General features: G+C 39.3%; 1 protein-coding gene across 1 annotated transcript in view; it reads left to right on the top strand.

Annotated features, from left to right (window-relative positions):
* trrap (transformation/transcription domain-associated protein) overlaps nucleotides 1-21,866 on the top strand; it is a 99,522-nt gene that overhangs the window by 28,608 nt on the left and 49,048 nt on the right. Inside the window, exons 37-51 of the mRNA XM_079846123.1 lie at nucleotides 718-846; nucleotides 1,377-1,643; nucleotides 4,126-4,332; nucleotides 4,660-4,818; nucleotides 4,935-5,069; nucleotides 5,200-5,310; nucleotides 5,395-5,541; nucleotides 9,324-9,537; nucleotides 9,936-10,061; nucleotides 12,789-12,935; nucleotides 15,136-15,338; nucleotides 16,745-16,866; nucleotides 17,279-17,492; nucleotides 18,526-18,705; nucleotides 20,179-20,325. Of these exons, the coding sequence (XP_079702249.1) occupies nucleotides 718-846; nucleotides 1,377-1,643; nucleotides 4,126-4,332; nucleotides 4,660-4,818; nucleotides 4,935-5,069; nucleotides 5,200-5,310; nucleotides 5,395-5,541; nucleotides 9,324-9,537; nucleotides 9,936-10,061; nucleotides 12,789-12,935; nucleotides 15,136-15,338; nucleotides 16,745-16,866; nucleotides 17,279-17,492; nucleotides 18,526-18,705; nucleotides 20,179-20,325 (2,508 nt within the window). The remainder of the gene's footprint in view (nucleotides 1-717; nucleotides 847-1,376; nucleotides 1,644-4,125; nucleotides 4,333-4,659; nucleotides 4,819-4,934; nucleotides 5,070-5,199; nucleotides 5,311-5,394; nucleotides 5,542-9,323; nucleotides 9,538-9,935; nucleotides 10,062-12,788; nucleotides 12,936-15,135; nucleotides 15,339-16,744; nucleotides 16,867-17,278; nucleotides 17,493-18,525; nucleotides 18,706-20,178; nucleotides 20,326-21,866) is intronic.

The following is a 21,866-nucleotide window of genomic DNA, read 5'->3' as shown; positions in this document are numbered from 1 at the left end:
GCAGCTGCACACTCTTAACAGAATACACGTTTAAGGTGATGTTTTCAGGCAGCTGGTGCCTTGGTGGTTTGGGCTGTGATGGATTGTGTAGAAAAGGATTTGTTGTGATCCATCACTCATGTTAACGGTAGAGGGGCTCATTAGGACGAGGGATAATGAAGGAACACCTGCAGCCCTACGGCACCAATGTTTGAATAAATCCACATGCTGATGCACACTCCAGCTACCAAACAACACAATTATTGTGTCTGACTGGACAAACTATTGTCTTGTCTAAGTAAAAAGCTAGTATTATCCCATAGCTTAAATTAGTGTTCAAAGACACTAATTATATAACAGGGTGACATCTGGAAAGTCGAGGCTCGAGGAATTTGGGTTTTTGAGCATTCTGATGATGGTAATATGATCATCAACGGAGTAGTTAATAACAGTGGGCTTTTATTTTAATGGCTTTATTTATGCCGGAGCTATCAAAGCAGCCCTGGTGTTGATCATTTAAGCAAATTCAATGGTGTTATAATTGTATTTTAACAATAATAATGTGTATATAATGTATACTAATTATTTTTATTATAATGCTTATTATTAAACATTATTATTATTATTATATTTTATATTGATAATTATGATGAAGAATATCAAAGCACTGGGAAGGTATCTGTTTATAGATGTAAATAAATAAATGTAGCTTGTATATTAATTTTGTCCTTTGTCCAGGTGTTGCAACACATCCTGAACCCAGCCTTCCTGCACAGCTTTGAGAAAGGGGAAGGCGAGCCACTCCTTGGGCCGCCCAATCCAGAGGGTGACAACCCTGAGAGCATCACTAGTGTCTTCATAACCAAGGTAAACCCTATCCAGCAGCTCCAGACCAGCACTTTTTTGAGTCACTAGTTAATTTTGGATGACCTCTGGCTGTTATTTCACTGGCAGAAATTTCAAGGCCACGCTAAAGACCATAGTGTTTGTTTTTCAAACTGACCCAGTGAGGCACAGAGGTGAAGGTTAATAGCCTTCATTTATTTCATGCTTAAATTGATTGTTCACTCCCCAGGCGCCACAGAAAAAATGGCTGCGCACTGCTCCGTGTGTGTGTGTTCACTACTCACTACTCCTAATGTGTGTGCACTAAGATGGGTCTAATACAGATGACAAATTCTGATTATTTGTTACCATACTTGGCCTTCACATGTCACTTTCACTTTCAAGGAGCAAACTGTTTGTTCACATGGTCTGTTTTCAACACCTCCAGCTGGAGAGGAACTTGAAGTTAAAATAAACTTAGAAATCTGTTGTACATCACAGCCGTGGCCTCACGACACTGAAAACAATGCATTTTTTAGTATCTTTTGACATATACCTCTCGTTCTTGTTAGGTACTTGACCCTGAGAAGCAGGCAGATCTGGCAGACTCATTGAGGATTTACCTGCTTCAGTTCTCAACCCTGCTGGTAGAGCACGCCCCCCACCACATCCATGACAACAACAAAAGCAGGAACAGCAAGCTGAGACGTCTCATGACCTTTGCTTGGCCATGCCTGCTCCCCAAAACCTGCGTGGATCCGGCCTGCAAGTACAGTGGCCACCTCTTGCTGGCTCACATTATCGCCAAGTTTGCCATTCACAAGAAGATTGTGCTACAGGTGAGGATGCACCAAAATTTCAATTGCCAAAAGTACTATGAAACGCCTTTTATCTGATTTTGTCCGATTGAACACATGCAGAAAATATTGGTCCAAAATAGTAAGAGAAGTAGTTTCTTTAACAGCTGATAACTGAATCTTTGACGTGGAGAAAAAACAGCAAGCCTGTGACAAATTTTAATAATCATATTTAGTATAATCTCCAGCTGATGAAATCAAATAGGATATTGGCAAAAGGTAGGGTGCATCCGGAAAGTATTCACAGCAATTCACTTTTTCCACATTTTATGATGTTACAGCCTTATTCCAAAACAGATTAAATTCACTCAATTCTACAAAAAATACCCCATAAAGACAACGTGTACGAAGTTTGTTTGAAATCTTTGCAACTGTATTAAAAAATAAAAAACGACTGATAAAAAACGAAATCCACTGATCATCCTTGAGATGATTCTACAACTTGATTGGAGTCCACCTGTGGTAAATTCAGTTGATTGGACATGATTTGGAAAGGCACACACCTCTCTATATAAGGTCCCACAGATAACAGTGCATGTCAGAGCACAAACCAAGCCGTGAAGTCCAAGGAATTGTCTGTATACCTCTGAGACAGGATTGTATTGAGGCACAGATCGATCTGGGGAAGGGTCCAAAAAAATTCTGCAGCATTGAAGGTCCCAATAAGCACAGTGGCCTCCATCATCCATAAATGGAAGAAGTTTGGAATCACCAGGACTCTTCCTAGAGCAGGCTGCCAGGCCAAACTGAGCAATCGGGGGAGAAGGGCCTTAGTCAGGGAGGTGACCAAGAACCCGATGGTCACTCTGACAGAGCTCCTTTCTGGGGAGAAAGGAGAAACTTCCAGAAGAACAACCATCTCTGCAGCACTCCACCAATCACACCTGTATGGTAGAGTGGCCAAACGGAAGCCACTCCTCAGTAAAAGGCTGCCTGTAGTTTGCCAAAAGGCACCTGAAGGACTCTCAGACCACGAGAAACAAAATTCTCTGGTCTGATGAAACAAAGATTTAACAATTTGGCCTGAATGTCTGGAGGAAACCAGGCATCGCTCATCACCTGGCCAATACCATACCAATACCATACCATGCTACAGTGAAGCATGGTGATGGCAGCAGCATGCCTATGGGGAAGTTTTTTCAGCGGCAGGAACTGGGAGACTAGTCAGGAATGAGGAAAAGATGAATGCAGCAATGTACAGAGACATCCTTGAAGAAAACCTGCTTCAGAGTGATCTGGACCTCAGACTGGGGCGAAGGTTCCTCTTCCAAGAGGACAAGGACCCTAAGCACACAGCCAAGTTAAAAAAGGAGTACTCTGTGAATGTCCTTGATTGGCCCAGCCAGAGCCCAGACTTGCACCCAATTGAACATCTCTGGAGAGATCTGAAAATGGCTGTGCACCGATGCTCCCCATCCAACCTAATGGAGCTTGAGAAGTCCTGCAAAGAAGAATGGGAGAAATTGCTTGTAGCATCATACTCCGGTGCTTCAACAAACTATAGAGCAAAGACTCTGGATACTTATGTACATATGATTTTAATTTATTTTTTTATAAAATTGCAAAGACAAACAACTTTCCCATTGTCATTGTGGGGTATTGTTTGTAGAATTGAGGGAAAAAAATGAATTTAATAAATTTTGTACTAAGGCTGTAACATAACCTAAAATGTGGAGTTCTGTGAATACTTTCCAGATGCACTGAACATTTTGTACAAATAGAAGTACAAATAGGTTGTAGAGTACAGATGTTACTTGTAAAAAGGTGTTTTTTGTTTCGTTTTGTTTTTTGTGCGAATCAAAAATGCCTTTGAAAATGTACACTACCATTCAAAAGTTTGGCTTCTGTAAGAATTTTTTAAAAATTTGTTTTTAAAGTAAGTTTCTTACTAAGCCTGCATTTATTCTATCAATACAACAAATAATATTTCACAACATTACAGTTTTTACTATTTAAATTGTTTTCGTAAATTAACTTTTTTTATTTTAAAATGTAGTTTATTCTTTTCATGACACAGCTGAACATTCAACAATCATTACTACAGTCTTCAGTGTCACATGATTCTTCAGAGGTCATTCTAATATTCTGAGTTTGGTAATACAAAGCTCTTATCAATGTTGAAAATAGTTGTGCTGCTTTATATTTTTATGAAAGATTTGAAATAAAGCTGTTTTGTAACATTAAAAATGTATTTATAGTCACATAATTTAAAGCATCCTTGCTGAATTAATACTTTTTAAAAACATACTGACCCCAAACTAAACTAAGTCAATGTGTTCTCAATTTATTGAAACGATTTAAAAATCATTAGATTCTATGTTATTGTGGTCACACCAATTAATTATAAACCCAAATTGCTTGCATACCTCAGTATTTCAAAGGATAGAGCATTTGCTACTTCAAGTAGTACTTTAGTCAGCTACTGTGAAATGCTGCTAAACGTCAATGTATCTGTTCCGTTCAGGTTTTCCACAGTCTGCTAAAGGCTCATACTATGGAGGCACGTGCCATTGTTCGGCAGGCCATGGCAATTCTCACACCTGCTGTACCTGCTCGGATGGAGGACGGTCATCAAATGCTCACGCACTGGACCCGCAAGATCATTGTGGAGGAGGGCCACACAGTTCCCCAACTTGTTCATATACTTCATCTCATTGTACAGCACTTCAGAGTATGTAACATGACTTAACACTCTAAAGATATTTGTTATACTAATGTCTCCCATACTACAGCTAGTGCATATCCACAGTGCATTTTAATTTGTAATCATATGACTTTTAATGTAATAGGTTTAGTAGGGCTGGGATATATAGTCTAGATATAGATCTTGATATTTTGACTTTTGCTTTGGGTGATATATTGCTTATTTACTTTTATTATCCATTATTCACATTGTTCAATCTATATTGCATAGCTTAAGCTGTTTAGTTTGTTTGGTAGTTCAAATAACATTTCGTTTTTTTGTAGCTTGCTTGAGTGTATGTGTCTCTGCTTACAGGTATATTACCCAGTGAGACATCACCTGGTTCAGCACATGATCAGTGCTATGCAGCGATTGGGCTTCACCCCTAGTGTGACTATTGAACAGAGGAAGTTGGCAGTGGATTTAGCTGAGGTGGTCATCAAATGGGAGCTCCAGAGAATCAAAGACCAACAGGTCTGTCGCCAGGAAATAAGATGGCAAAATCAGTGTTTTGGTGAATTTTATGTGATTTTAAAATATGTTGTGATTTAGATTCCGGCAGTTTATTGGGTATCAATTTCTTTTTGCAGCCGGAATCGGAGGCTGATTCAGTAAGTGTGGGGGAGGGCACGAGTGGAGCCTCTGCTGCTATGAAGAGAGGAATGTCTGTTGATTCGGCACAAGACGTGAAGAGATTCCGCACTGCTGCTGGTACTGTCGGCACGGTGAGGAAACCTTAAACCGTTCGCTGAAGCCTGAATGTGACCACTGTAATCAGTCTTTTGTGCTCTACCCTGATGGCCTGTGCCATGTTGAAGTACATTGGCTATATTATGTTTGTGTTGGTATGTGCAGGTCTTTAGCCGCAGCCAGTCGATGCCAGGCACTGAGGCTTTACTTACCAAACCTGTGGAGAAGCAGCACACAGATACCGTCGTCAACTTCCTTATCCGCATCGCGTGCCAAGTAGTTATTTCATACCTGCTTAGTGAATCTTACTGAAACGTCCACTAATACTTGCACAGACTAATTCCTGCTCTGTGTTTGCAGGTGAATGATAGCACTAATGTAGCAGGCTCCCCCGGTGAGCTGCTGTCCCGTCGCTGTGTGAACCTCATGAAGACTGCCCTCAGGCCGGATATGTGGCCCCGTGCTGAACTTAAACTCCAGTGGTTCGACAAGCTCCTCATGACTGTAGTGAGTTAGAATTTTTTTTTTTATACCAGAAATGTTGAATGTTCAATGTATTGAGTGTATAACAGCTAGGCCACAACTAAATTTGAGTCTGGATGTGAAATGTAAAAAGAAAAAAAGTTTGACAAATGTAAGTAAACATTCAGTCTGATTTTCCCATGTGATTTTTGTCTGTTAAGACTAGTGCAAATTCACTCTCTGGCAGTAGGTTGTGCATTTCGAAAAGCAGAAATGCCCTAGTTACTCCAAACACAAAGCGCTACATAACTTTGTTTCTGACACCTGCTTGTAACAGAGAAGAAAGGAAATCAAACACTATTTGCATGTTTTCAAACAGCTGTTGCGATTTCTACGGTCTTAATCAGAGAACACCACATACAAGATACAGAGATGAGAGTTGGTTCCAGATCTGCTATTAGCAAAATATCTCTTAGCAAAATACTCTGCTTGTGAGTGCCACCATGTTGTGGTTTTATTTAACAGCTGCTGCTCTGGGCATGTGATCAAAACCGTGAATCCTATTGGTTGGCTGGTTTTCTTTGCAGTGTGATGGAAAAGAAATTAGAATGAATCAATGAAAAATTGATTCCGCATTGCCGCCATTCGAATTTGTTGTTCTGAACAGACTCATTAACAGCCAGTCATTCAAATTAAAAATGTTTGAAATTTTCCTCTTGGTGTGAACACGACTAGAAGTGTTCATTTTGGAGATGAAGACCGCCATATCCTGTTCCTCTCTCATCCTTCTTCATTATTTCCAGTGCCTTTCCAAGAGCAGTTTTGATGCCAGCCAAATCGATATCCTCACTCTTATGAATGATTTTTCTTTCTTTAGGGTTCACTGGTGTGACTAACTCAGCTGTCATCTGAGAGAACAGCTCTCAGTTACTGAGTGTCAGCCACCTGCACTATTATCACTGTAACCTCCCATCCCTCTCTCACTTCCTCTCTCACCACACCTGTTATGAAGCAATGGGCTTCCTGTTGTTTGGACGCAACATTCTATCGATTCTTTGGATGGCAGACAGTTATGCGGCTCTCTATGCTCATGTAGGCCAGTGATTGAAATGCTGTGATATGGCATTGAGGAGTGTGCCTGGACCTTGCACAGACTTTTCATTTGCCCGTTACGTGTCAAAAGATCAGACCATGCCTTCATGTCCTCCTGGAAAGTTCATGCTTACGTCATCATTATGACATGGTGATAATCTGTACATATGTTGACTCCCACATTGACACATGCAGCCTCTCGTGTTTTCAAACAGCCATAGAAGCTGATGATTACCGCCCTACCATCACCAGCATTTGGTTACACCAAAAATGTATAATAATATGAATTATTAGTATTATATGTTTTGTTTCTTGGAAATGCACATTTGACTGTAAAATTAGTTGACAGTAGCAGTAGCTTCAGATGTGGATGTAACTTTTATTTTCATTAACATCTGTAAAAATTGTACCCAAAACAACCACATTTTTAGTGTCTCAAGTCTAAGTATTCTGACTGAGTTAGAACTCTACTCTTATTAAAGCTGGTCCTCCGTTGTATCATATATTTTTAGATCATAACCACAGGTAAAACCACACATAACACCTAACTATCATGCAAAAAGTAACTATGGTTTTATATTTGTTATAATAGCCTAAACTCATTTAGTATAAATACAAATGCAAAAAAAAATGTAACCAAAAAAAATACTGTATTTGTATTCAATTATTGCTTTAAAGGATTAGTTCACTTTAAAATGAAAATTATCCCATGATTTACTCACCCTCAAGCCATCCGAGGTGTATATGACCTTCTTCTTTCTGATGAACACAGAGTTATATTAAAAATAAATATCCTGACGCTTCCAAGCTTTATAACGGCAGTGATGGGGTCCATTGAGTTTGAAGCTCAAAAAAAGTGCATCCATTTATCATAAACGTTCTCCACAAAGATCCGGGGGGTTAATAAAGGCCTTCTGAAGTGAATCGATGGAGTTTTGTCAGAAAAATATCCATATTTAAAGGTGCTCTGTGTAAATTTTAGCGGCATCTAGTAGTGAGGTTGTGACAGCTCACCCCTCCCTTTTGAAGCACGTAGAGAAGATACAGTGGCCGACACATGACAAAAATGTTGTCGTCTGAAACCGCAGGGAGTAGCTACCGCTCTATAGAGAAGTTTGTCAGTTTAGGGCTACTGTAGAAACATGGTGATGCAAAATGCTGATTTCATAAAAACATAATACACCACTGAAAACATAGTTATGTATATTATATTGCATTTCTGTCAATAGATCCTCATAAATACTGCGCACAGCACATTTAAAACTTTCTAAAGTGAATTATCTAGCTTCCATTTTCAACTCATGAAAACAGCGTAACTGGCGCAACGTATGACGTCATTTGGAACTACGAGAGTCCTTAAACTTTCTGCGTAACTTATTATGATTATCTCACATTTATGCCACAATAATACCATGTTTACAGTTAGTGTTACTATAATAAATGCATTGAAAAGCCTTCTAACTGGATTGTTGTGATACTATGTTATTCCTGTTTTCCATGTCAGTGTTGTTGAGAGAGTCGGCATTGGTTTAAATTACAGAGATGTTAAGGTTTTGCATAGAAGAACTCTGGTCTTTTGAGCAGAGTTGATCAATCGTCCGCACGGTTCAAACGAGTAGCACTGTTCTTTCCACTTTTGTCGCATTTAATGCATCTCATATGCAACAGAAATGGCAGCAATTGTCAGTTAGTCAAATTGGTTGAGGCACCAGTGCGACCTCTTAAAAAAAAAAAAGAGTCCCACTGGCAGTAAAAGACATCGTCACAGTCTAGAGCCCGGCTTCTCTTCCATCTTTATTTTCAGAGTGGGTCAATGACACTTCCTGTGGCAGGAGTTTAACACAGGTCACTCATCGCCTGTGCCCCGGAGCCCTGTTGAAGAAGTGAGGTGCTCTTATCCAAACTAATGAACAGTGCTGCAAATCTTAGTGGCTTTTATCATCTCATTGTGCTGGCTTGTCAGTGATTAAAGAACAGGCTGCAGGGACAGGTTTGGCTTTGTGGAGATCTGTCTGCCTGTCCCTCGGCCCTCGGGGGCCAGACCTTAGTTGTCAATATTCAGCAGACCCTGAAACCTAATCAGCACTGGTTTTTACTTATTGTGCCAAGCCTATGCATTACTTGGCTTAAATGAATGTTACCTGTTTCATAGGGCTGTAACTAACGATTATTTTGAAATTTTAGTTTAAAAAAATTCAGTTAATCGGATAAAAGGCCCATTTATTATTTTGACAAAACACACTATTCCACATCTTGCCCAATGCTGTCCTTCAAACAAATGGGTCAGTTGAGTGCTATGAAAACATACATAGTGAATATATCTACCATTACATAAATTAACCATGGTTTTACAATAAACAAAAACAAACAAACAAAATAATAATGATAAATAAATAAAGGTTATTGTAGTTATTCAATTGTAACCACAAATTAACCACGGTTTTGCTTCAAATCCGTAGTTTAACGATATGGTATTTGTGTAGTTATACAAATGTTAATCAATACGCCAAAAAACGTATTGACTACAATAAAACATTCATTTTCATATGGTATGGAAATGCGTGCGTAGTGGATTTGCTTTGGAACTTTGAAACTTTGCACATCTTTTACGTTTACAAACAGCTATATTAAACACATGAAAGAAACGGTTCTTTATTAATAAATCTTACTGACCTTTTAGTGTCAGTTCCTCTGTACCTCATCAATCAGTGCATGCATCCTCTTCTGTTTTTCAGGAGCAGCCAACTCAGGCGAACTTCTCCAACATCTGCACAGGACTGGAGATTCTCAGCTTCCTTCTGTCAGTGCTGCAGCCTCCAGCTATCCTCGCACACTTCAAGCCCCTGCAGCGTGGCATTGCAGCTTGCATGACCTGTGGCAACACCAAAGTGTTGAGGGCAGTCCACTCCCTCCTGTCCAGACTCATGAGCACCTTTCCCACAGAACCCAGTGAGTAGATCGAGTTCTGATTGATATCTTCTCCTGGAGACCTTAGTTGAGCGCAGCTGTGGATGTGTACGGTAAACAATAATTGCATCATTTGATTTGCTCGAGTGCAAGACACAGTCAGAAGTATAGTCAGCAGCTGTTAAAAGACATAAATGGGTTGAATCTCCACAGGGGTTGCAAAAAAACTCCAGACATGGTGGTGATTATCAACAGGATATGATGTCACTGTTAAATCATTGTTAAAATTGGTATGAAATGCAAGTCGCACTAGTCTTTCTTCTCTATAGTTATATGTAGGGAGGGACTTGATTTTGTCCATTGGGAATTTATTGGATCACTGTCATTTGAAAACTATGGTAATTGTACATTTTTCTTCCAATATTTTGGTTTTCCTTTAGGCACATCCTCCGTTGCTTCCAAGTATGAGGAGCTGGAGTGTTTGTACGCTGCCGTAGGGAAGGTCATTTATGAAGGCCTCACCAACTACGAGAAAGCCAGCAGTGCTAACCCAACTCAATTGTTCGGTGAGAATTTAATAGCTCTACTACCTGACCACACACTACATGGATATTAAAGGGTTAGTTGATTATAATTTCGGCTTTTTTAACTTTAGTTAGTGTGTAATGTTGCTGTTTGAGCATAAATAACATCTGCAAAGTTACAACGCTCAAAGTGCAAAGCAAAGGGAGATATTTTCTTTTAAAGAAATCTCTTTAAGGACTACAACTAACGGCTGGTAGGGACTGCACAAGCTTCCTCCCGGTTTTATGACATAACTAACCCTGGAATTTACATAAACCCTGTCCCCGGGAACAGGCAACAAAGGGGGTGAGATTATCATGACAGAATATTCTAATTAATGACTTAAAGATCATTAACTCCGCATCAGCTACATATATTAATCAACTAACCATTAAGAAACGTCCTGTTGCATTCTACATTGTCACTTCTTCTTGAGTCTCACCATCATTGTCCAACTCCAGTGACCATAAAAGGCTGAACAGTTTCATTGCCTGTCTGCATGAGGTTATCAGAGCTGCTAACACAAGCTTTTGAAGCTCCGCTCTCTTCTTGAAAGGAGCAGCAGCTCATTTGCATTTAAAGGGACACACAAAAACGGCATGCTTTTGCTTGCCCCCAAAAAGTGATAATTTTAACATGCTATAAAAAATGATCTGTGGGGTATTTTGAGCTAAAACTTCACAAACACACTCTGGGAACATCAGAGACTTATTTTATATCTCTTTTTTTTTGATCGCCTTTTTTCGTATCATATTTTTTAGTAATTATCATAAATTAGGTATCATTCGAAAGCTTACGAACTCAAAATTCATCCTTTGAAAACCGTTTTGAAATCAGACGTTGCCTTAAGGCCTGTTCACACCGGGACGATTTTCGCGCGCGTTTATCGCCGACGTTTAACGCCTCGTGACTAAACAATGGGCGCCAATGCGAGTGTTCACACCGACGCGTAAAACGCCAGGCGTAAAAGCGTCATTTAAAAAAAAACGCCTCGGGTTCGTTTTTTTATTTTGACGCGGCGCGTTAAAAACTGGCCGCCCAATGAGATCAGCGCTTTTGTTCACGTGCCTGGAGCTGCTGAAGTGACATTAAAACACGACTTGGTGGCGCTCAAGCACAACATCGGTCTTGCCGAGCACACATTGATACGACGAAGAAGTAGTAAGTAGACAAAGAAGAAGATGAACTGCTAATGCTGCTTGCCAGTTAGCAAAAAGTGTGTGAATGTTTTTGTCCAAATACATAATATGTCTATGGTTTTAGCAAGCACGTAAATACTGTCTCTCTTCTCCTTCTGTGTGACAAGCGAGTGTCAGAGGCTTAAAGTGCCGCAGCACCATCTTGTGTACCGGGAGCGCATCTACTGAATGTGCACGTTCACTCGGCGCAGCGCCAGTGAAAATCGCTTGGGTGTGAACACTCAAGACGCGCCGAAAAACGTCACGAAAAACGCTGGAGATAAGCGCGCGCGATATTCGTCCCGGTGTGTACAGGCCTTTACCCTGTAAATGGTACTTTAAATTCTTCTAGCGGGCTCCTCCCCTAGTGGGCGGTGTCATGTTTCATATTACAACATTTATTTTAACTACTTTATAATCAAAATCTTTTCTAATCTTGACAAAACGCATATCGTTGGAAAGGTCTGAGTCTCAAGGTTCCATATCTGGTGACTGTTTTGTGATGGAAGTGATATTTGGACTGAAATTTACAGGAAAATGCATAAAAAAACAATCAATGGAATTTCAATGACACCGGTGGCTATTTTTGACACAGCGCCTAAACAAAATCTTATGGGAGCTTCATTTTTTGTGATATCAACTTCAAATTTGGAACACAACTTGGTTAGACATATGGCTTTGAATTTATAGTAATTTTAAATTAAAACATTTTTGTAAAGTATATATATTTTATATAAAATAACAAATATTTAGTATAGTATTTTTTATTTACTGTAAATTTAAACTTCCATAACTTTCATACTTTCATATTTTGAATTGCTTTCACTGCAGCAATAATCTGCTGAGTGTCTGCTTTAAAACAAGACTTTGGTCTATATTCCAAAGCATTCTTGAATTACAGCCCTTTAAGTTTGGATAGTGCATTTTCATGTGTATTCTTAAAAAGGGGGGTGGACAGCTAAGGGGTTAAATTGTGATAATAATATTACTGTTTTATCAAATAAATCTATCTTTCTAAAACATTATAAAATCTTACCAACCCCAAACTTTTGAATGTTGGTATTCTTCAGTATGGATCCCTTTCAGATGAGATATTTTACAAAAGAATACTCGTCTTTAATTATTTCATAATTGAAAACAAAAAAAGTGACAACTCTATTGGATAACATTCTAAAGTTACCGGTGTTTCATTTCAGCCCAAAATGGCACCATTGGTCAATAAATGCCTCCTGATTCCGCTCTGGCAGTGCTCTAGAGTTACACTTACCACTGATGTACTGTATGTGTCTCCATCGAGGGTGACTTTTTACATTTATCTTTCCTCCCCAGAGCTGTGATCTAAGAAATGCATTACTCATACATTTTTTTTGTCCCTATCCTTACCCGGTAACTCGGTTAGATTTCTCCAGAAACGTCCTTGTAATACAACTACAGGGACAAAGGAGCTGCACCCAAAGTCATTAGCAGGTGCATGTCGCTTGCTGTCCCTGACAGTGTTGTGAGGGCAGCGGGGCGTCATGTTACCGGCTTCTCTCTCCTCTGTGCTTCCAGGAACGCTGATGATCCTGAAGTCCGCCTGCAGCAACAATTCCAGCTACATCGACCGCCTCATTTCCGTCTTCATGCGCTCCCTGCAGAAGATGGTGAGGGAGCACCTGAGCCCGCAAGCCAACCCCGGAGCCGCTGAAACCAGCACAGGTGACCATTCTTTAGACACTTGGGTCAAGGAGGTTTTTTTTCTTTCCCAAAGACGCATTAAAGGGTTAGTTTGCCCAAAAATTAAACTTCTGTTATTAATTAACTTAACCTCATGTCGTTTCAAACCTGTAAAGACACGTTCCGACATCTTCGGAAGACAAATTATGATATTTTTGATGCAATCCGAGAACTGACCTCTCCATAGACAGCTTTTTATTTAACACTTTCAAAGTCCAGAAAGGTAGTAAAAAATTTGTTTTAATTGTCCATGTGACTCCAGTGATTCAACCTTAATTTTATGAAGCGACGAGAATTACTTTTTTTTTGTGTGTGCAAATAGCAAACAACGACTTTATTCAACAATTTCTTCTAGTTTGGCAATATTTTATTTTGTGTAGTTTTTTTTTTTTTATTATAAGAATTAATTATTTTAAATATCAAATGAATATGATGCAACCAGCTCGCAGGAAATTAAAAACGGGTAATGGTATCATAGAGAGGACCCCTGCAGACCCACATCACTGGTTGTCAAGATCAAGAAGTCTCTGAAAATATCAGATTTATTAGTCAAGGTTAGTTCAGATTGTAAAATGTCATGTAATGCAACTCCTCAAAAACTGAATGATATTTATAAATTATTAATTCATGATATTTGTTCAAATGAATAATTTGTTCACAAATGTATTCAAGTTTTAAGGAAAATAACTTATTAATTTATGGTTGCTAATTATTACAATGTAAAACATTTTTGAAAATGGAATGAAAGTGTTTTTTTTTTTTTAACATATGAAACATGATTTTTAAAGGATTTTTTTGTATCATGTAGACTCTTATGGCATTGATCCACTAAGTAAATTTAAACCGAGCAGACAATATAGAGGTCAGATTCGTTCGTATGTTGATGGCACTTAGAGGATTGCCAATTCATCTGAATCAATCCTAATTGGCAGCTGTCTAGAGGCAACCATGTAAAGTTAATGCAATATAGATGCTATGCTCAATTTAAACAATTTTGTGCGTTAGCACTGGCCTCTTTCTGTCATTAACCCATCTGCACTTGGTTAAGATCACTTCCTCCCTTCCAGGAGGCCGTTTTCAAGCCTTTAAAGATTTCAAGCTTGACTTTATTTTGGATAGTATATGGAAGCCAGCTGAGGTAGGTTAAGATCTATTGCTTTGTCTGACAGAATGGGTTTTCTTCCTCTTGGCCCAGAAATGACAGTCTGTCTTAAATTTAGGCTTTTGACAGTATGATGGAAAAATATACACTCTTACTGGGACAGCTTTAATCCTGTTGTCTGCAGTCATCTGGAGTAGTTTAAAAAGTGGGCAGAAAGACAAAAAGACACGTTGTCACCTTGGAGCAGAGTGTGAGAGAGAGAACCATTAGACTCCAGCATGTGCTGTCCATATTTGACCACTGGGTGCTGCAGGAGGGCCAATCAAATGTTCTGAGACCAGCCCACAAATCCGTCCATACTGAGACGCATCTTCTGTGATTGAAGTCAAAAATCTCCCACTGTGTCCACTGGAATATAAAATCCAGACAATTCCATCTGCTCTGTGCCTTCTAGATGCTATTATGGTTTTTAAATGATACATGGAGATGGGATTGAACAGACACACGCACATTCGCATGCTCTCGGCCCTGCCTGTCCTGTACTGTCTGAAAGGCCTCACACTTACACTGCAATGTCACCCTGACAGCGTCGCCCAAGACCACCTCACAGCATGAGTCAGCGGCGAACTGGAAATCAGCCTCTAACATATTCTCTCCCAAGGGTTCGACTCATCAGAACAATCACATTTTACCTTGAGCAAATCAAGCAGAAAATGCATTCAGAGGCCAAACTAAACTCATAACCCGTCTCCGTTCTGATACGACTCTCCATGCTAAAACTCAATCACGTTTTCCTCCATTTTCAGCAGGCAGAATTTCGTATTTTATGGTTCATATCCTCAGCTGTCTTTTATAATTTTTGATGTATGTTCAATGCTTGCTTTTGAGATTTATGTAATATTTGGCTGTGTACGCAAGCTTACGTGTAGGTTTTCCTCTTTGTTAGGTTTGGAAAATAATAAGTCCTGTGAAGCTCAACAAAAGGGAAAATAGTGTTCAACTGTATCACAGATTTCTGTTGAATATCACATATATATATATAAAAAATCGTGTGCGCTCATTCTTCTATGCTGTTTGTAGTGACGAGCGAGTTGGTCATGCTCAGTCTCGATCTGGTGAAGACGAGGCTGTCGGTCATGAATATGGAAATGAGAAAAAACTTCATCCAGGTCATTCTCACCTCCCTCATCGAGAAATCTCCAGACCCAAAGATTCTTCGAGCTGTGGTGAAAATTGTGGAGGAATGGGTCAAAAACTCAGGCAACCCCATGGCCACCAACCAGGTAAACTCTTGTCAGGCTGACGTCTCAAAATATTTAATCTGTCAGCATCTGGTGTCGTATGAGAAATACATTTTTTCCTTTGTGTTTTGAGTTTAGATTTCAGTGTACTATGAAAACGTACTGCATCAATGTTCAGAACTCTAAACTTTGCTAATACAGAAAGAATTAAGCAGCAAAGATTAAATTTACATTTCAATCACTCTTGGGTGATTAGAAGCTTTGGCTGCCCAGAGCAACATGGAGGATAAAAGAATGATGCTATTATTCCTACGGTGTGGACCATTGGTTCTCAGCGTTTTTTGTCTCCACAGCCCCCATTAGTTTGCTGAGGACCCCACCCTCCTGGTTAAGAATTGGTGTAGATGGTTTAAACTATATGCTGTTCCTGGCTGTGTGTAGCACCTATCCTGCATGTCCTTCCAAAGGAGTACAAGCAGAAGTTTCCTTTTATAAGATCTCTAATCATTTTAATCTGACCTTGATAGTTTATGTGGTACTGGTACATTTTTGGCATGAATTGTTTTGTGGTCCTGTCACAATGTAATGCAGACTTTGCAAAGAGGCTATTGAATGATGGTGCAGTTAAAATGAAAGTCGACAGCAAGGTCAGAAAGAGGATAGAAAATGATAATTATAACTGGACCTCAGGGAAAAGCATTCAATAATAATAAAATGTATGACAAGACCCATTAAAAGGGACTTTAAATGTTTATTTTTATTTTATTTAAAAAAAAAATATTTTTTTCAAATTGTCAATTTGTACAAGATATGGTCTAAGAGGAAGAAAAGAGTCGAGGAGTGTTTTTTTTTTTTTTCCACCAACAGAATTGCAAAAACAATGACTGTTTTCTATTTGTCTCTAATTGGTCTAGCTGTATAATCCCACCTCAAACTCATGTTACTGCTTAAGCCAGTATTGTTTGTTTGAAATACAGAAACATATAGTGCTACAGTTCTTGCAATTTTTAGGCAAATCAACTAAAATTGGCTTAACCTGATTCACATTTCATGCATTATTGATTAACATGGTGTTGCTACATTAACATGTAATTCTGTCGACTTGCTAACCTCACAATAGTAAACCAACCTTGTGTCGACTCTGAATACACTGGCATTAAACATTTTGAGCTCAAGCCTATCCTGCTGTAAATGAGGCATTGTGTATTCAGCGCGCTGTGGCCCGGACAGATGAACTCAGGTGTCTGTTCTGTTAGCCCAAGGCGAGAGAGCAGACAGGGAGAAAAAGGAGCCGAGCAAAGGTGCTGCACAGCTCTCCTGATAGATGAAAGATAAATGGACTGTATCAATCTGTTGCCCCCTCCTCTCCTCTCTTCTCCTCTTCTCTTGCAATCCCTTTCTATTCTTCTGTCTTACTCTCTCTCTTTGTCTTCATTTCTCTTTCCTAGGTGCCTAATCCAAGAGAGAAGTCCATTCTGCTGGTGAAAATGATGACCTACATTGAGAAGCGCTTTCCTGATGACCTTGAATTGAATGCCCAGTTCCTGGACCTCGTTAATTACGTCTACAGGTAATTACGCCGATTAATCACAGGGTCTGCTGTCCACACTGGCCCTCCATCTATTGCCATTAGCAACAAGACTCCGGCTGGTGGGTGGTAGGCCCAGTTTTGATTGCTAAAGTTGGGGTTGTGGGTGTTTGGTGGCTGAGGGGCAAAAGGCATTAGGGGCCACAGTCACCCTCGCCAAGAGAGCATTTCTCCCGCATCGATCAATTCATCCTAGTGAGAACAAACAGGCCTAAATCAACAGCTCTGTATCTATGCTGGAACACATGCAGTCCATAATAGCTGTGGATTACTAAAGATCCACATAGCTGTTTATCGTCACGCTGCATTTCATGCTGTCTCGGAAGGTAAATACAACAACAGTCTTGCAGAGTATGTCTGAAGCACTTCTGTATTTTCTTTTTGTTTTTTTCAGAGATGAGAACCTTTCAGGTAGTGACATCACATCCAAGCTGGAGCCAGCGTTCTTGTCAGGGCTGCGCTGCACCCAGCCACTGATAAGAGCGAAATTTTTTGAGGTGTTTGACTCCTCAATGAAGCGACGAGTCTATGAGAGGCTTCTGTATATTTGCTGCTCGCAGAACTGGGAGGCCATGGGCAGCCACTTCTGGATCAAACAGTGCACTGAGGTACAGACACATTTTATTGAGAAAAAAAAAAAGAGTAAGGAAAACACATGAGACAATTTTAAAATTAGTTGCTGGTTAGAGATGCATCAATATTGAAATTTTTGGAGAAACCTGCTAATTATTTTTGACTAGTTGACGCAGTTATTAGACTTTTTTTTTTCAAATAGTAAATATAATACATAAAATCTTAAATGAAACCTAAAACGTTGATTGGTATAAATTAACAAATAAATATTTTATTTTTAAATAAATATGAAATACAGAATGTATTATATAATAAATAATTATTATAAATCAATAGATATACTATTTATTTATTTATTTATTTATTTAAATCAACATTTTTGGTTTCATTTTAGGATTTAAGGAATAACAAAGCATGCCACCGCAGGATGTGTCTAAAAATAATTTTATTTATAAAAAAACAAATAAATAAATGCCAATATATGGTACATCTCCAATCATGTTGTATGCTCCAATCAGAGTTGATAATACTTAATTATGCACATGCTTAAATTACACTGAAGCTAATTGCACCTTGAATTGCACCTATATGCATACTATGTCATTTTAACGTCGCAGTTTTCGCCTTGATGATTTTATGAAAACTTCAGCTGGATTTCTGGTGTTAATGCATTCACCATAATGTAACAGCTCTGGTTTTTGGCTGCTCTCGCTCAAGTCAGGTCACAATCCATCAATCTCAGCCACAATCAATGCTACTCTGGCTCTTGAATTATTAATGCTGTCCTATACATGGCGGCTGTGTGTGTGATTCATCCTGCCGTGATGGAGTAGAAGAACATTCACTGTTGGAGCTCTACAGATGGTGTCAAGCATTTAGATGCATGTACGCTAGTGGTTAAAAATGGCAGCTGTTAAACAATGCTGGCTCATGCAGGTGTCATTTATTTGTGAATGTTAGCTACTTTTTTCCATGTGATGTGTTCCTCACAGACGGAGCAGCTGTTTGCATGTGTGTTTGAGCAATTGTGGCAGTTCAGAGTTTGATTCTGTCGTCTCTGCTTCACAGCTGCTGCTGGCGGTCTGTGAGAGGAACACCACCATTGGCACCAGCTGCCAGGGCTCCATGCTCCCCTCCATCACCAACGTCATAAACCTGGCTGACAGCCATGACCGTGCAGCTTTCGCCATGGCAACGCATATCAAACAGGAACCTCGTGAGAGAGAAAACAGCGAGACCAAGGAGGAGGTCAGCTGTGATATTGTGTATACAAACATCTGTACAGAAGTGCTTGTTTTGTGCCTTTATTAGCTCATTTCAGCTCTAATATCAAATTCTGATATATAGAGAAAGTTTTAATTGCATTTCATCAGCATATAGGAATACATAATATATATATATATATATATATAAAATTTACTTTTAATGAGTTGGAATTTCTTTTGAATTGATTCTATATTGATGTTTGACTACATTTTGAGTTGGGGAGATTTAAAAGCAGGGAATCAAAAAATGGGGGTTTGTGAGGGAACTGCAAAGGGGTATGTATGTAACATAATTACAAAAAATGTATAATAATATAAGAAATATGTTAGGACCAACCCCTAGTAGTCGACAAAATATTAGTCAAAGAATCATTTGGTTAGTCGTAGAAAAAAAACTCCACAGGAATTGGCGAAGTCACACAGTGACAGATCGCTAACACAGCTGTCTATGCGGTTATATGTCAGGCAGAAAATCCAATGTTGGAACATTTCGAGAGTGTAAAGAATGACCACAAATATATATATATATATATGTGTGTGTGTATATGTATATGTATACATATACATATACATATACACACACACATATATATATTTGTGGTCATTCTTTACACTCTCGAAATGTTCCAACATATATATATTATGTATATATATATATATAGCTTTTGTGTTCCGAGTTTTCATTCAATGTTAAAGCTGCTTTTCTGTTGGACTGATTATGTTTACACGATACTTCTGTTATTTCTATTATAGGTTCTTTATTTTGTTTGCATTCTGATTTCAGAAAGGTTCATGCAATGTTTGCCAGTCATTGCGGCAAGATTTATGCACATGCTGGAGTGCTTTGTTTCTGTTTTAAATGCTCATTATTATTGTTTAGTATTTCTCTCTTGACTAATCAACTAATGGCTTAAATGAATGACTAACAGTAGACTAGGAAAATCTTTAGTTGGGGCTAGCCCTATTATAATAAAAAAAAAAAAAAAAAAATATATATATATATATATAAAATAATTTCATAAATATAAAAAAATTTATATATTGTTATACAATTTCATTGTTATTTTACTCTATTTAAACAGATTCTGTAATTTAATTCAGATTTAATTTCAGAGACATTCTCAGTTCTCAAGTTCATAAAGGCCTGCTGTAACTGTCAATTAACCTTAATTTATTTATTTACAATACAGATTGTTTCAAAGCAGCTTTACAGTGATAACTGGAAAATAATGCAACAAAATTAGTTTCAGCTGTACTGCTGCTCTTGAGAAAACAGTGATGTCATCATCCAGCTCAGTTCAATTATCATAAAATGTTGTCAATGCAGGCAGATTAGTAATATTGTTGACTATTTAGTGTTCCCAACTAAGCAAGCCAAAAGGCGACAGAGGCAACTGTAGCAAGTAAACACATTTTCTTCCAATATTTGATGTTTTTGTGACCTTTTCATCTGTAGGATGTAGAGATAGACATCGAACTGGCACCTGGAGACCAGACCACCCTCCCCAAGACCAAGGAGCAGGCGGAGAGAGACACAGGCAACCAGCTGCACATGCTCACCAACCGCCACGACAAGTTCCTGGACTCCCTGAGAGAGGTCAAGGTGAGCAATCACCTCAACATATGTCGCCCTCACGAGTGCACCCTCAAGCAGTGAGAAAAACAAAGAAAAACTTAAAAAAGGACACCGGTTACATTGAGGACATGCGTGGGAATGAGTCACATGCAGAAGTCATACATGCTTTTGAACAGTGATTTTAATATGCGCCACTGGTTCTTGCTACTTTCATCTCTAACCTACTCTTCCTCATTTGGCTGCTCCCTCATAAGCGTCTCTGTTAAAGAGAGTTTGATCAGGGCAACATGGGATTCTGTCTCTGAGCGCTTTGAGGTCACAACGTCATTGATTTCTATTTAATCCTGGACACGGTTCTGATTTATATGCACCTCTCAAGCAGGCTTTAGATAAATGATGAAGTGAGGAGTTCAAAGCCCTGACCTGCCTGCTTTGCCCACCGGAGCCGCTGTCAGGAACCACAGCACACATTTGAGTTCTGACTTATGCTAACATCTCTCTTCTTCTTGTGGTCAGAGGTCCAAACCTTTTTCGTGCAGTTATGCCCTAAGAATTATTCAGTGGCAAGATGTGATTTGACCGGTCATGCATTTTAAAGTACACTGATCCCTTATGAAAAGTCATATTTGAGAAGGAATAGTCTCGTTTGCCCTTGAATGTTTTGTGTCATAAGTGACGATTAAATTGTAAGTATCTATTTCTGCTGCAAACGTGGCAGTGGGTGATATACTATATGCAGAAGCAAGTGTGAACGGTGAATATTTAGCAATGTTATTCGTTAACTAAAACTAAGCTAAAACCATTTAGTTTGACTTGATGTACTAAAATAATTAAAACTGAAATAAAATTTAAACTATAGACATTAAAAACCACCAAAAACGAATAATAATGATATAACACAAAAAATGATAATGCACACAACAAAATTACAAAAACTTTAATTATGGCATTATGACCATCTAGGGTCAGCTGTAACATAAATGAATGTGAGCTCACTCAAAGGTATAAACTCAACACATTTATTTATTAAAAACAAAAATTATATAGTGAAAACCACAAACAAACAAACAAATGGATTCAATTCAGGAGTGGACAAGGCCAAAATAACAAACATAAATTTTGTACCCTCTAAATTCCCTAAATGAAAGAAAACAAATGAAAACACCTTATGACCACAACCACACCAAGGACCGTGACGTCGCCCGGCATGGCGCAGCCGGGGCCCCACCCTGGAGCCAGGCCCGGGGTTGGGGCTCGTATGCGAGCGCCTGGTGGCCGGGCCTCCCCCCATGGGGTCCGGCCGGGCTCAGCCCGAAGGAGTGATGTGGGGCCGCCCTCCTGTGGGCGCACCACCTGCAGGAGGGAGCTTAAGGGGCCGGTGCATTGTGAATCGGGCAGCAGTCGAGGGCGAGGCCCCCGACGACCCAATCTCTGGACACGGAATCTGGCTTTAGGGACGTGGAATGTCACCTCGTTGGCGGGGAAGGAGCCTGAGCTTGTGCGGGAGGTCAAGAGGTACCGACTAGAGATAGTCGGGCTCACCTCCACGCACCGCTTGGGCTCTGGAA

The sequence above is a fragment of the Gobio gobio genome, assembly GCF_949357685.1.
Source record: "Gobio gobio genome assembly, chromosome: 20".
In the NCBI taxonomy this organism is placed as follows: Eukaryota; Metazoa; Chordata; class Actinopteri; order Cypriniformes; family Gobionidae; genus Gobio; species Gobio gobio.
This window is presented reverse-complemented; position numbering and strand designations above follow the sequence as displayed.